We start from the raw sequence: 15669 nt of genomic DNA, 5'->3' as shown, positions 1-15669 counted from the left end.
AGTTTTTTTTTATTTTTATATTCTTATCAAAATCTAGTGTGGGGATATGTATTTGACTCCAGAAATAATTTCTAACAATTGGAAGTCATGTCTTTGTAGTCGTTGTATTTCATGGGGCAACAAACACAATCTCAGATCTCAACTAACATAAGTGAAAATAGAGAAGAGTACAAAATTTGTGGCTAATAATACAATTTAATATATATCAAAATCAGACATAAATGACCTAAGTAAATAAAAGTGTTGTTTTCAAATGATTAATTTATTAATAATCATTTATTATTGGTAAAATAATACATTTATTTATCAATAATGACTTGACAAAATGTGTTTTTATAAAATAAATACATTTATTTATTTATTGGTTGATTGATTGATAAATAAATGATTAAATAACAATAAACAAAAATTTTTTTTGCCCTAATTTGCCCTATCAATTTAAAAAATCTATTATTTAAAATAATTAATAGCATTTTAACATAAGCTGATATCCCATGGTTTACTGACATGGGTTTGACTCGGTTTCTTTACTGTACAAGATTGAAATAGGATGAGAAAAATGCGAATTGTTGGGTATGAAATGATATTAAGACTTGGCAAAGGGGTGAACTGACCTGGAGCCTGTTTAGTCATTACCTAAACCATGACCACACAAGAACATTGTTTCTTTCTGTAGCTCCATTTTTAGTCGTTTCTTAAATGTCTTACTCAGCAATTAAAAACTGCAGTTTATCCCTTCCCAATACTACAACAGCCTCACTGACCAACTCTTCCTCCTCTGGTGTTGTCTTTTTTTTCTCATTTTTTTTCTTCCCCAACATATATTTCTTTTCTCTCTACTCTTTTCCATTCTGTTGATTATTTTCTACACCATCCCGTTTGTTATCATTTTTTTTCTCTAACTTCACCTGAAGAAACAGCAGTTGAACGAAGTGCAGCAACAAGAACACTGCCTTCTGGTCACCCTCACAAACCTGTCTTTCCAACCAGACCTTACCCACCATGGTCGACTGCTCCTATTACCGTCCCTGGCCAAACAAGGCCCATCGGAGTGGGGGGTCTCCTCGCCTCTGCCGATCCACCGGCAGGCTCACCAGCTAGTTCTCCATTAAAATCCGCCTGGCCCCTCTCAGCACCTTCACCTGCATGTCCCACAACTATAAGAGCAACCTTGGGCGTTTCACCCCCAGCACCCGCCTCGTCATCCCCAGTTAAATCGATCAGCGACGTACCATCGTCCCCCATCAGGTCTTACAGGACTGTGCCTTCACCAATTAAAACTGTTGTCCAGCAGGGACCATACCCCATTCACGGGTCTGCCATCCTTGCAACACCTGGAAGTAAACCTGCCACAGATCCGGCATCAATTAAAAATCTTGCTCTGGCTTATGCATCAAGGACCCCTCTCCATCCTTCAGTACCAAATGCTTCTTTATCTGAGAGGTCATCAGCTGCTACTGCTTCGGTAACATCACCAAAATCCCTGTACAACCGCTACAGTTCTAATCTGCCTTTTAAATCTGCCCTTGTGACAACAGCTGCTTCAGAAGTTGCCAACCTTTCTCCTGTTAAAAGCATGTCCAGTCTCTCATCTCTAAAGATGTCTGTTGACTCAACAGTCACATCCCGAGGAGGGAGGACATCCATGTCGTCCGTGTCCTCAACCGGTCAGACAACCATTGCTTCCTCAGAATTTTCCATGATGAACGGATCAGTCTCACCTGTTAAATACCCATCCTCCTCCTCCACCCCATCCTCGCCTTCTTCACGTCTTCTCTCAGAGAGAAGCAACAGTCTTCAGGAGAGGATCCAAGCCACCACCCAGGCAGCAACCTCCGGTGTCAGTGCAGCCATAAATGAAGCTTTAGACTCGTACTCAGTCTCAGGGTATGGCACACTTAGGTCATTATCATCTTCACGCAGATCTGCAACAGCAACCTCTGCTTATGGTTCTCTGAGATCTGCATCAGCAAGCCCAAGTCCAGCAGTCTCCTCAAATACAATGACTGTCCCTGTTTATTCACTTGTCAATGTCCTCCCTGACACCCCTGTAAAACCGGGGCCTGGGTCTCTCAAAATGGCACTGCCCGATTCTCCTCGAACCTCGTCCACCTCTTCTTCATCTTTCCCCTCATGCGTTACTGGAACAAAACTGAAATCGCAATTAAAATCTCCTCCATTTATAACACCGCCAATCATCCATCCAACTGCAGCCTCCAATCAGGAGATACTTAAAGATGTAGCAGATATGAAACAAGACCTAATTAGAATGACGGCTATCCTCCAGACAGACACACAAATGGCTGCTAAAACTGTACAAACATCAAACACTGGCACACCTAAAGAGTCTAAGTTAGAAGATCAGGAGCCACACACACTAGTTGAGAAGGTCAAAAAAGATTTAGTCAAAGTCAGTGAGATACTACAAAAGGATATCATGGCTGAAGATAAGACCATTTCAGGTCATGAGACAAGTTCAGAGGAGGAATGGCAGGAATTTTCCAGAGACGAGATAGAGGAGGCACAAAGAAGTGCTCTCCGAGACTGTTACTCTCCATTTGACGAAAACGCTCTTTTTAAGCACCAGTCGATGCCAAGCAAAGAGTTAGAATTCAGTAAAGTGGTAGATTACTTAACAAATGACATTGGTGCAAGTTCTCTGTCAAAAATGGCACAGTTGAAAAGCGAGCATGAGGATGAGGTGAAAATAGAGGGGGAGGAGAAACAAAAACGAGTGCTCAAACCATCCATGACCATACAAGAGCACAAACTCAAAATGCCTCCTCCAGTTTCAGGCATGATCAGATCTCCCTCAGAGAAGGACTTAAGCAAGCTTGCTGAGTCATACCAAGGGTCGGACACAATCTTGGAATCTCCCGAGGAGCTGTCTCATGAGCAAGATAAAAGTCCCCTCTCAGACAGCGGGTTTGAGACGAGAAGTGAAAAGACACCTTCTGCTCCTCAAAGTGCAGAAAGCACAGGCCCCAAACCTTTATTTACAGATTCCCCAATCCCCCCCTGTGTAACTGAGACCAGAACTGAGGTTGTCCACATCAGGAGCTACGAGCAGCCGGATGATCTTTCTGAGCCTGGAGTCATGGAGGAAGCTGCATCTGCTTTACCTCCTCTAGAGCCAGAAAGTTCATCATCAAAAGCTTTGCAGATGAAAATACCAGAAGAGGATGCCTTAATGAACAAAAGCATGTGTCTTAAAGAGGAAACTCATATCACTACCACAACCCGTATGGTGTATCACAAGCCTCAACTGACGGACGGCGCAGAAATGATAGAGGAAGCCATGTCAGTCAGAGACATCATGAAAGCTTTTCAGTCAGGACGAGACCCATCTAAAGAACTGGCAGGCCTCTTTGAACACAAAGCTAGCCAAGAGTCTGTCAAAGGTGATGAACTCACCCCAAGGTTTCTAGAACGAGACATTAAATCCAAACCTAAAGTTGAGAGGATAATTGAAGTTCATATTGAAAAGGGCCACAGCACAGCAGACCCAACTGAGGTTATTATCAGAGAAACAAAGAAGCACCCTGAGCTTTACGTCTACAAAAGTGACCGTGGAATAAAGGAGCTTACTGATTATGATGAGGCCCAGCAGGAAGAAGAGGAGCTTACTGCCGAAGAATCGTTGCCCTCCTTCCTAGAAACATCTCGCGTTAACACTCCAGTGTCACAAGAAGAGGACAGTCGTCCAAGTTCTGCCCAACTCATAGGAGATGATTCGTATAAAGCTCTAAAACTATTAAGCCAGCACTCCATAGAATACTGTGATGATGAACTATCTGAAGTTCGAGGAGAATCGTATAAGTTTGCTGAGAAAATGCTTCTCTCAGAAAAAATTGAAACATCATTGCAGTCTTATTCAGACGCAGAGGATTCTGCAACGGTGGCAGACAAAAACCGCCACCTAGCCTCTGAGGAGACTGGTAGGTTTGAGGGCACAAATCAAGGCAAAGGAAGCCCGAAAAGAGAGTTTGTTTCCAAGTCATCAAAAGATGGGTCTCCTAAATCAGGTAAATTCCTGCACAAAGATGAACCTTCTCAGTTTGACAAGGTGACAGTGCTCCATTACTCAACAGAACCAGGCAGTCCAAAACATGCGGTTTGGATGAGATTTACTGAAGACAAACATGATAGAAGTAGGGACAAACTACTTTATGAAGATCGAGTAGATCAAACAGTGAAGGAGGCTGAAGAAAAACTCAGTGAGGTATCTCAGTTTTTCCGTGATAAAACAGAGAAGCTTAATGATGAGCTGCAGTCTCCTGAGAAAAAGCCAATTAGACGACTGAAGGAGCCTAGATCCTGGCCTAACTCTACCTCCAGCAGCCCAGAAAAAACACAACAGAAACCTAAAGCAGGGGATGAGTTCTTTAGTAAAACCAAACTTAAGGAACCTTCAGTTGATAAATTTTTTAGCAGCTCTCCAGCAGTAGAGAAGAAAAGCTCTAGCTTACCAAGCAGTCCTCAGAAAAGTGTCAGCTCTTGTACTACTCAAGATAAAATCAAACAAGAACCAAAGACCTCTGTGTCTGAACCCTCCTCTCCAGCTCATGTAACTTCAACATCAAAGGTCAGTGCAGTGAGGATGAAGTTTGAATCTGCTGCTCAGAAGGTCAGTCAAAGTCAGTCCAGTCCTACTAAAATCCCTCCACCTGTACAACCAAAACCATCAGTAAAGAAACTGCAGGAAAGCAAACTACCTGTTTACCAATTCGGCTCTGGAGGAAAATCCTCAAAAGTATCTGAAACATCAGAAGAAAATGTCCAAGAAAAGAATGAGAAAGACAAAGCAAATAGCAAGCCTGACCCGATACCCACATCTAAAATTCCCAAAGCAGACAAGCTTCCAAACAAAAACTTAATTGAGCCCCCTCATGACATTTGTGAAACTACGACTGATAAAGTAGCACCTAAAGGTAAAGATAATCAGTTCAGTGTGACCCAGGAAATTAAGGAAAGTAATAAAAGCTACACTACTAGGATGTCTGTTGTTTTTGACAGTGATGCTAAAAAATACCAGCAAACCACTAAAAGTGTGTCATCTACTAAAGATGTAAAACCTGAACTGCCCAAAAATGATTCAGAGGAACCAATAAACAAAAACCTTAGAAAAAAGACAGAATCCCAGATTCCTGTGAGAACCACAACCCCCTGTTTAGATAACAACCTTACAAAGAAACAGACGACAACAAAACCCTCACAGATACCTACACTATCTAAACCCAAAAGCCCAGAAACAGGCCCAGCAAAAACAGATTTAACCTTTGAAATTCTTGACAATTCACCGAAAGATTCCAACTCCAATAATCTTCCCAGCCCCAGAGAAATACTGGAGAAAGTAATAGCTCCTCCAGTTGTAACAACCAAAGAGAACTTCAAAGGCATCAAAACATTGCCTGTTTATGTCCAGGTTGGCAGGCAGGCAGAGAGGGAGGCTAAGGGGTCACTGTACACAGTAAAACAGAAATCAAGCTCCGCAATTAGTCCCATAAGCCCAGAAGATGATACATTAGAGCAAGTTTCCTTCATAGACAGCTCAGGGAAAAGCCCTCTTACACCAGAAACCCCCAGCTCTGAAGAGGTCAGCTATGACCTCACATGCAAAACTCCTGATGGCTTTATGGAATTCATTTCAGGCAAGCCAAGCCCCATCATGGAGGTATCTGAGGACTCGGAGGAAGATGGTCAAGGAAACACAGTTTTCTCATTTAAAGAGGCAACAATAGAAAGCAAAAATAGTGTTCGTGACGCCCAAGCAGACCTTGTGAATGCTAATAAAGAAAAAGCAAAAATGAATGACAATCAGCTGGAATTGCCTGATAATTTTAAAGAAGAAGAAACCATCAACAACATTGATGGTGATATTAAAGATCAGGAGCAACAAGAAGTGTCAAAAGACAAGGGTATTGCATACATTGAGTTTCCTCCTCCTCCCCCTCTGGATTCAGCTTCAGAAATTTCAGACACAGAGAGAAAGGGCTCCTGTGCCTCTTCAGAGACTGAGACAGAAATGATGGAAGTGAACTTACAAGAGGAACACGACAAGCATCTGACTGAACCAGTTATACGTATACAACCCCCTACTCCGGTTCCCCCTAGCACAGATGACAGTCAATCGAATGCTGACGAAGATGATGAGTCAATCTTCCAGCCAATTCCATGTAAAAAATTGACCTCCAATCTTCCTGAAGAAGAAGAAAAGAAAAAAGAGAAAGAGAAAATGTCGAAGTCTAAAAGACATGACAAAAATGGCAACAAAGAACCTGGTGGGACCAATGGTTCCAATGGCTCCACCAATGGTTCCAAAGCTTCCAATGGTAAAGGGGAGGATAATGACTGTGAACAAAATGGAAATGACCAGTCAATAACAGACTGCTCAATAGCCACAACAGCTGAGTTTTCTCATGACACAGATGCCACAGAGATAGACTCTCTCGATGGCTATGAGCTTCAAGATGAGGATGATGGCCTGTGTGAGCAGGCTGATTTACGACTTTTTGGACTTCCAGACAGTCGGAGAGATGTTTGGGCAACAGACACATTTAGGTCTTCCGATCGTTCTTTTCCCCAGACCAAACTGGAAGTTATTGAGGAGGAGAAGACCCCTGAGGAATGCCAGAAAGACATTTTAAAAAATGATACCTCCACCTGTAACGGAAAATCTGATGTCGTTAGTAAAGATGGAGCTAAAACCCAGGAACCCTCAGAGAAAGAAGGATTTTCAGACTCTTACTTTAGTTACAAATTAGAAGAGGAGTTCAATTCTCCTTTTAAGACTGTTGCCACTAAGGGGCTGGACTTTGATCCATGGCCCAGTAAAAGCGGTGAAGGAGAAATTGTTGACATGGGGGGAACAAGGGGAAACAATGGGGAGCCAAAGCCTTACGGACTAGCTGTTGAAGACCAGTCTCAGGCTACGACAGCAGAAACTACACCTGCTCAAACTCCAACGGACGATAGCACACCAACGAGTGAACCAAACCCATTCCCCTTCCATGAAGGGAAGATGTTTGAGATGACACGCAGTGGTGCGATTGACATGAGCAAGAGGGACATGGTGGAGGAGAGGCTCCAGTTTTTTCAGATTGGTGAGCATTACTACTCAGCAGGCAAGTACAGGGTCAGGGACTTTGAAAACAATGCCTCCTCACAATGCATTAATGAGTTTAATTCTCAGTATACCTTACCAGTCCCTCAAGTCTCCATTCAGACAATGACTGTAGAGATAGCCAATGTGACTGGTTACAGCACATGCAAAGAGTCAGCTTCCACCACCGAGTCAAAATTCTCTACTTTTAAAGCAGGTTTAAAGCTAGCATCATCTGATGCTTCAAATAGCACTTCTAAATATACAAGCACTTTTAATCGGAGTAGTGATAATGTTTCAGGAACCACTGCAGATAGATGTTATTGTGCTATACCAGACTATGCAGATTACATTCATTTTGATACATTAAACGTAGCACATAACTCTTTGAGGAAACCGTCATTTGTCATGGATTACTATTCTGACGGCAATATTTGTGCAGACAGACCTAAACAGAACCCAGAAGATGAAAAGACTTGTTACCAAAGCACCGATTGTCTTTCAGCACCTTCACAACAGACCAGCAATCTGCAAACATTGAGCAGCAATACCAGTAGCACTATCCCTGACTCCTGTTTAGGTATTTCTCAAGCTAGCAGCATCATGTCCAATTTGTTGTCCTCTGCAAGACCAGCACTGCAGGAAGTCAGTGGGTCAGAAACCTCTTTAAGCCAGTTAGAGGAACACAATGGGAAAGACGAGACTGTTTTTAATGTAGCAATAGCAAAAACAGAAGCCAAAGGAGTCAAAGGCCATATATTTAGATCTAAGTTGCCCTTGAGGGTGGCTAACCACAAACTATGCAGCCAAAGGCATCATGAAATAATGGGCATTTCGAAAGAAAATGCTCGTGAATTTTCTCTCAGGACACATAAGATGCAACATAAAGTTTGGGAACGGTTTGACCCTTTTAAAACTTTATTTCCTAAATCCCGAATCCCTATTCTGAAAGCCATTAAAATCCCTTCTAGTTCCCCAAAACAGCCATTGGCCAGAAACAATCCTACACTCAGACTTAACAAACATTTAAATGAGGGAAGAATTCAATCTAAGCACACACACAGATCATCAAAAGGCAAAAATGAAAACAACGCAGTAGTCCTGAAGAACGTTACAACAAACTCTCTTAATAGTCGAGCAGCCAAATCTTTAAACAAAACCAAATCCAAGGAGGCTGAAGCTGTGTTAGCAGGGAAAACTTTGCCCACTGAAGATGAGGAGAGCTGCAGACTCAGTACCACCAGGAACACTTCCCTGTCAGAACCGTCTGTAGCTTCTAGGAGTTCCCGTTCTTCCTGCACCTCTACCTCCACCCCCACCTCCACCACCACATCACCACCACCCACTAGAGATGTCAGTAAGAGGATGAGGACAAGCAGGAGGAAGATTAGGCGGACACATGGAGGGAAGGAGCGTGAGCAGATGGAGGAAGGGAGTCAGGTTGATCAACCAATCATGACTCCTGTGATGGAGAACGAGACTAGTTTGTAAACTCTTTCTAAACACTTTAAGCACTTTACCTTTCTCTAAACGATGCATGTAGCTGTTGTGGGTGATCTGTAACGTGACGTAAGTGTAGCTGTCTTCTTCCTGTCCTTCCTGTTATCTGTGTCCTGTGCTGTTTGATGTAGCTGTAGAGCAGAGGTGACCAACAGTAGTCCACTAGACCAAGAGTCCTGTATGTCTTAGATCGTTCTCTAGTCCAGCCTATCTGAATGAAATAACGGTTCATTGCCAGGCCCCAGCAGAACTTGACCATACACTTGAGGACATGATTGAATAATTTAAATCCCTAGTGTTGGAGCTAAAACATGCAGGACACTGGCTCTTAAGAATTGGCATTATATACTCTTGATGTAGAGTTAAAGGTATCAACTTCCTTAGATTTGGTTTTACAAAATGTGGACGGTGTAACAAGTGAATCGATCTACCATTTTAGTACCAGTGGTTTGCAAATATATTCAAGAGGCAGACTTAGGAGGACGAATTCCATATTAAATTGGGGGTAACTGCACACTTGCCAGTTTCATTGCACCTCTAGTGATTTCAGTCTTGCGTTTCACCAGAAGACACAGCTCTCTTTCACTCCTAATATGTTCCAATCAGTTTGCCTGGTTCTTAGACAGTATTTTGTGGTTTCCTTTTTGAAATTACTTTGAAAACAGTACACCGGCTCACCTTGGAAGCTACATAAATGCAAACTGCTACTTGTATGACCAAATTGAAGCCTTGAGCTGTTTTTTTTTATCAGTGAGAGGGAATGTTGCCTGATGCTTAACTGTTTGTTGTGTGTTGTGGCAGAAAACTCTGTAGTGCTAAAACTTTCAATACTAATATTATTGAAGAGCAAACATTTATGTCTAAAAGTGTGATATATATATATATATATATATATATATATATATATATATATATATATATATATATATATATATATATATATATATAATTATTCATTTTCTGGCCTCAAACATCCTCAAGCTTTTAATTGGACTGAAGTTCTGCGTCACTTTTACTTACATTTGGTAAGTAAAAGCATATGGATTTACATCTGGATCCTGAACAGTGAGGCAGATATCCCCTACACAGTAACTGTTTGATTCATTGCTATCAGAAATGGTGAAGTGACAGGTAAATGATGTGCGGTTTTTAACATTTCTAAAGAATAAAAATCTAAAAATCGTGAAGTGCACTTTTACTCAAATTAAATGTTGCATTTTTCTTTTTAATTCTCAAAAAATAGCCTTACTCTCATAAAAAATGTAAACTTTAAATCAAACGAGGATCTAAAACGAAAAGTTTGAGGAAAGTTTGGCCAAAAAAGTTTAAACTTGAGACAGTGAACATATTTGATACTCTCACGAAACAATATGAGAACAAGTCTTGTTCATTTTAACAGATATCAGCTTCCCAAATTATTTTAGATGCGTTAGGGGTCTGGAAAAAGTAAACTCTCGGTTCACTTTCCTGTTGAATGTGAATGAAGAGTTCGCTTTCACATTTACAGAAAGAAACATTTTCCTTCTGTAAATGGTATTGATCTCTTTGAGAGCCATTTTTCTTTTTTCTTTTTTTTTTTGTGAACCATGTGCAACTCATTTGGAGACTTTCATCATTATGTCATACTGATCGTTTTTCTATTCTGGCTTTAATCCCTCAGGCCCCCAGAGTCCCTGTGAGCGAACAGACGTCCGCATGGCGATCGTAGCTGACCATCTCGGCCTCAGCTGGACTGGTGAGTCTGAATTTATCTCGGTTTCTACCTTTGCATCCAGGAATTTGGAGTGCAAGACCGATGAATCAGCAGAACTGCGATCAGGCTTCATTACTGGAGTTTTAAAAGTGTTGCAGTTTTGCCATCTAGTGGACAGTTAGTGTAACGTCTTGATGACTCCTCACTGCAGTGGAATTTACACTGATTAGTCACAACATTATGACAACTGAGAAGGTTCTTCATTGCCACCAGACAGCTTCAGTCAGGTTTAGTAGCATACTGGAGCGCCGTGCTGAAATGGAGCTTTGTTGATATGAGGTCAAATCGGTTTACTGGATTTGGAAGACATGATTTAAATACATCATACATATACCATTCAAATTTTTATGATGTATCCTTCATAGGTGTGGGGTGATGCAGTAAGGTAGACCTAACCCTCATCATTGTGGGGTTGCGTGCGAATGGTTTCCAGAAATGTTTTAGAGGATTCAAGACAAGTTATTGTGAAGCCTGTGTGACAATCCAGTCATTTTCCCAGGCAGTTCTGATGGTTGAACTAAAGAAATGTGGCAGATGTAGCCCAGGTCCTAGTTCTTGAAAAAGTGGCTCCAGCTAAGGTCCACACCTTACTAAATACTAATATATCAAAATCAAAATGTATCTTTATAAATTAACATAAAATGCCATTACAGTCAGAAAAAAATAAATAAAAATAATATATATATATATATATATATATATATATATATATATATATATATATATATATATATATATATATATATATATATATATATTTTATTAGGCATGCATGTGGAGCATTGGCATTTACATAGCAGATATATTACATAGCAGATATATTAATATTAATCTAACTTATAAATCGTGCTGATTTCACTCTGAGTGTATTTACGAGACAGATACGGCATACGTTTGTGCATTTTCCTCAATAGCAGAAACAAGGGCGTGGCCTCTGCAGTTCAGTTTGAGTCCAAGCCTGGCATCCTGCACTGCAGTACTGCTCCACGCCTGCCTGCCCGTGTGCAGATGGGTGGGACTCTGTCACTGTGTGCACAGCTCAGTTGTAGAGGTGTTTCTGTCTGTCCAGTGTAGAAAATCTATATTTAATGCATCCTGCTGTCACAGAGCCGCAGAGAACACAATGTTTCAGATTTATAGCGTGCACCGCCTCCTTGTGCCTTGCTAGGTTAGAGTTGAGTTGTTTTTTGGCACACTTTCACGGCTCCCAGTCATATACTTTTAATCTGACCGTTTAATTAGATTAAAAAAGAGATTGTGATTTAGGTCTAAACATAGAATCATTAATTAGTTGGTGATATATGTACACATGCAGTTTAGAATTCAAATGACATCTCTTTTCGTTCTAATTAGCATCAGTAATTTAATTGACATTTGCATTGCACAGCTATTTGCCCTCCTGCAACTTCTTTTATCCTGATAAACATAAATATTGTACATTATGTAATCGATTTGGTGTTGAAATGAATGTTTTGTTTATAACCTTGAATAATCTTTCTTGGCATCTTCTGCTTTTACAGAGCTGGCCAGGGAGTTGAATTTCTCTGTGGAAGAAATCAATTTCATCAGAGTGGAAAACCCAAATTCCCTGACAGCGCAGAGCTTTATGCTTCTAAAGAAATGGGTGCACAGGGATGGTAAAAATGCCACAAGTAAGCAAAAACTGTGGTGTGGTTCGTTTTGATTTAGATTTGCTGGTTTACAAGTTTTGTCTGCCTAGTTTTCCTGCAGTCTGCAGTCTTTTGTACTAAAATTTTGATGCAACTATTAGACAGATGGCAGCCAGATAGGTTAACTTGTTTGTGTCACTTTCCCCCCCTTTTTCTACTGTGTTTGTCCTTTGAATGGTTAATCAACAATTTTTGAAGAACTGGTTATTTATTTTTCATGTATTTATTGCTAATATATTGAACCTGGCAGGTAGACCGCATCCTTTCTCCCCCTCTCCATTTCTTCTGTTTGCACTTAACTAAGCTAACTAAGAGTTTCCAGTAGCCATAGCAGCTTTGCTCTGAACTGAGTCCTGAACAGTTTCCTCAGTCACAAGAGTTATCTTCATGTGGTTGGATCAGTCAAATCTATTTTCATTCCAGGTGTGAGTGAGATGAAAACCAATAATTCAAACGAAAACCGCAATTTGTGGATCGAAACATGACAAGCATAACCCATCTTTCCCCCTCTCTGTTTCTTTCTCCCCTCCAGCGGATGCTTTAACTGCGGTGCTGACTAAGATCAATCGGTTGGATATTGTGACTTTGCTGGAAGGGCCCATATTTGACTACGGTAACATAACAGGCACACGCTGCTTTGCCGATGATAACGCAGTATTCCCGGATCAGTCCGATGGTAAAGTGTAGCCCACCCTAGCTGAACTATCCTCTCAGTCTATCCCTTCATTCTTCACTTCCTCTCTCGGCCAGATAGTTAGACCTAACTCTGCACACAAATACTGAAGCAATCCTGCTGGATCAAACCACAAGGGGCCAGCCTAAAACGACATAGGGCTCCAGTCGGTTATTTGAGATAGTTTTCTGTAGCTCTAAGACATCTAAGGTGTCTTATGTTATCAAGTAGGCTAGTTAGCTTTAAAAAAAAAAATAAAAATAAAAAAAACAGACAATATGGACAATTTTGAATGTCGAAAAATCTGTACCAGTGAAGACGGTGCATGATTTTTATTTATTTTTTTTTGTGTGTGTGTGTGTGTTTTTTTTCTTATGGGAAATGCACAAAAGCATGATGAAGGAAGTGATCGCTGTCTCTGCCCCATCTGATGAATGTAATGTTTTTTATTTTTCAAAAAAGGCATACATGCACATATGAGGCGTATTTTTCAGATGAGGCAGGACGCTAGTTACGTATATGTGAATATTCGGAACTTTGATACAACATATCTACTTTTAAAGCACATCGAAAACAAGTTCTTCAGAGCAGCATGTTTGCGTTCATGCAGTATGGCGAGTCTTTTTTTTTTTTTTACTCTCTCTATCTCTGTGTTTCTGTCTTTCCTACTAAATAATGAAATGTGGCAGTAATCTCTGGTGTTGTGGAATCCACTGACCATAATTGCAAAACGTTGATAAAAAAAAAATGGCCCCTTTGTTCCTTTTTTTTTTTTTTTTTGGACTTTCCTTCACTGAATTGTATGCTTGACATCACATTTCCTTGCCTTTATTATTATGTTGCTTTTATTTTGCTCAGTGCTTTTATTCCGTCAATGATTTAAAGACGGCTATTTTTAAGCAAAAACTATGCAATGAACCTCATATCCTGTTTCTGCTTTATCAAGGTTCCTGAAGTCATCTTAACAGAAAAGATCCGTGTTTCTCTTGAGACGGTGTGATCTTTGTACAAAGATGATTTCAAGCGTTAAGGCAATTTCCAACTGATTAAGGACAATTAACTGCATGCACGTGTGTAACTTTGCTTGCAATGCGCCCTGCCCACATTTTTAAAGTTAAAAATTCACTTTTAAAAATTATTTTTAATCGGCGAAAGCTTTTCAACGCATCTAGGAGTGTCGATCTCTCTCAGTCTAAGATGACACTCACAGATGAGTTGAAACTGCTGGGGTATTTTACTTTTTATTTATTTATTTTTTTTGTAAGTGTATAACGCTGCTTCTTTCACTGCTGCTAGCTGTATTGTACCTGCCATCTCCTGGTGTCCTCCAAGCCTCCCGTCCTCTACGCTCCGCTGTAGCTTCCTCTGCTTTGAGACCAGCAGACTCCCCTGCTGCTGCTCCTCCTCTTCCTACTCCTCTTCTTCTTGCTTCAGAGCGACTAACGTCTACAGAAACATCTCCCGGCAACACTAACCAGCTACTTCCCATGAATGAGTAACTTCTGATAAAACATAGCAGCTTCGGGATCGAACATCTGCTCCTGCTCCTATGCTCTGCGATTTTTTAGAATAAAATCTGAATTTTAGCCGTCTGCGAAACCACAACGTAATGCTGGATCGGTGCTTTGGCCAAGATAGCGACTTGCTAAGTGGAGAAGAAGAGTTGTAATTTATTTCAGAAATTCAAGTCAAAAAGTAAAACATATTATATTGACTAGTTACACAAATTCAATTCTTTATTTCTGTAAAATTTTCTTTACAGTTAATCACAGCTCAAGATTTCGATTCTTACAATATGAAATTGGATAATTTCGGGGACGATGGTGGCGACGGCGTAGGAGTTCGCCCTGCAAACGGTGGTCCGCCCATCCTCGTTGTTTGTGTCCTGGTGCAAGACGCTTCACCCTCCTCGCGGTTGAGGGAAAGGTGTGATTGAAAAGAGCGGGCAAACAACATTGATACCAGAAGGTTAATTCGGCAATTTATGCGAAGAGTCCCAGCTAAATGCTAAGTGCAAGTAATGTCAATACATCAATTTTTTATTTTTTTTTTCCAGTAGGCCCCAATTTCTCTGTCACTCTGCATACAATGAATATATTTTATGCCTGAGTTTTACTTTTTAAATCAGAACTGCTGAAGTAGATTACCTCTTCAATTATGCTTCGCTTTCTTTAGAGACACCTGCGCAGGAACAACTTCACAAAATGCCAGTGCGCTCCAGTTATTTCCATATTTAGTATGCATCGCCCCTCCGCTTTTGCGGAAAAATGCCTTTTGCATCTAAAAAGCGGTTTGCATTTTCCTCTTTGTTGCCCACCAGTTTGCTTTGACAGATCTCAACAGTAAGAAACAAAATTAACATCACTCCTGAAAGTTCGCCTTGGAGTCGAGGTGATGATGTTAAAGCCGGTCTCTTTACGAGATGTGTTCAGCGTTGAGCTCCAGCTGCTGCTAAGAGTCCTGTTGCCTGTCAGCTTATAAGTAACCCTGTGACTGCAAAAGCCCTCCTCTCTGCAGCTTAAACACCATCAGCTCCTTAATCAGTTACTTCTTCATTTCATTGTCGGTGCTTGACATGTTTATTTTCACATGCCTTTTGTCTTTCTGTCTGATTTCTGTCTTAACAGTTGTCTTGTCTTTCTCGTCTTGTGTCCTGGTGCATTTGTCACGATGTAGCTCCGAAAGTTATTAACAGTCCTACTCTCCCCCCGTATCCTCAGACCTGTCAGCCTTTCACCTCCATCTCCTCTCCTCGTTATCCCAGTAAAATCAGCCTTCTGTCTTCTCCCTCCTCTGTCTTCACCTTCCCTTCTCCCCCTGCCACGCCTCCTGTTTACCTCCTGCCCGTTGCTCCTGTTCTCCCTCATTTCTCCACCCTGCCTTACTCCCCTCCGCTCCCTCCCACTCCTCGAAGTCCTTTTAGCTGCTCCACGTTCTTCTTTCCTCCAAACTTCTCTCCTTCTGGGGTAAC

The 15669-nt window shown here is 41.0% G+C and overlaps 1 protein-coding gene across 2 annotated transcripts in view; it reads left to right on the top strand.

Annotated features, from left to right (window-relative positions):
* The window catches only part of LOC106921405 (ankyrin-3-like), a 139585-nt gene that overhangs the window by 115645 nt on the left and 8271 nt on the right, over window positions 1–15669 (top strand). Inside the window, exons 39-42 of one of the 2 annotated variants that reach the window (XM_088016307.1) lie at window positions 915–8585; window positions 10263–10337; window positions 11876–12007; window positions 12558–12701. In XM_088016307.1, coding sequence (XP_087872433.1) covers window positions 915–8585; window positions 10263–10337; window positions 11876–12007; window positions 12558–12701 — 8022 coding nt within the window. Of the gene's footprint in view, window positions 1–914; window positions 8586–10262; window positions 10338–11875; window positions 12008–12557; window positions 12713–15669 lie in introns of those variants that run through there. The other variant, XM_088016306.1, reaches the window with a different exon arrangement.

The sequence above is a fragment of the Poecilia mexicana genome, unplaced genomic scaffold (assembly GCF_051168715.1).
Source record: "Poecilia mexicana isolate PSO_F unplaced genomic scaffold, ASM5116871v1 scaffold_19, whole genome shotgun sequence".
In the NCBI taxonomy this organism is placed as follows: domain Eukaryota; kingdom Metazoa; phylum Chordata; class Actinopteri; order Cyprinodontiformes; family Poeciliidae; genus Poecilia; species Poecilia mexicana.
Note: the sequence above shows the minus strand (reverse complement) of the source record. Positions and strands in the feature narration are given on the sequence as shown.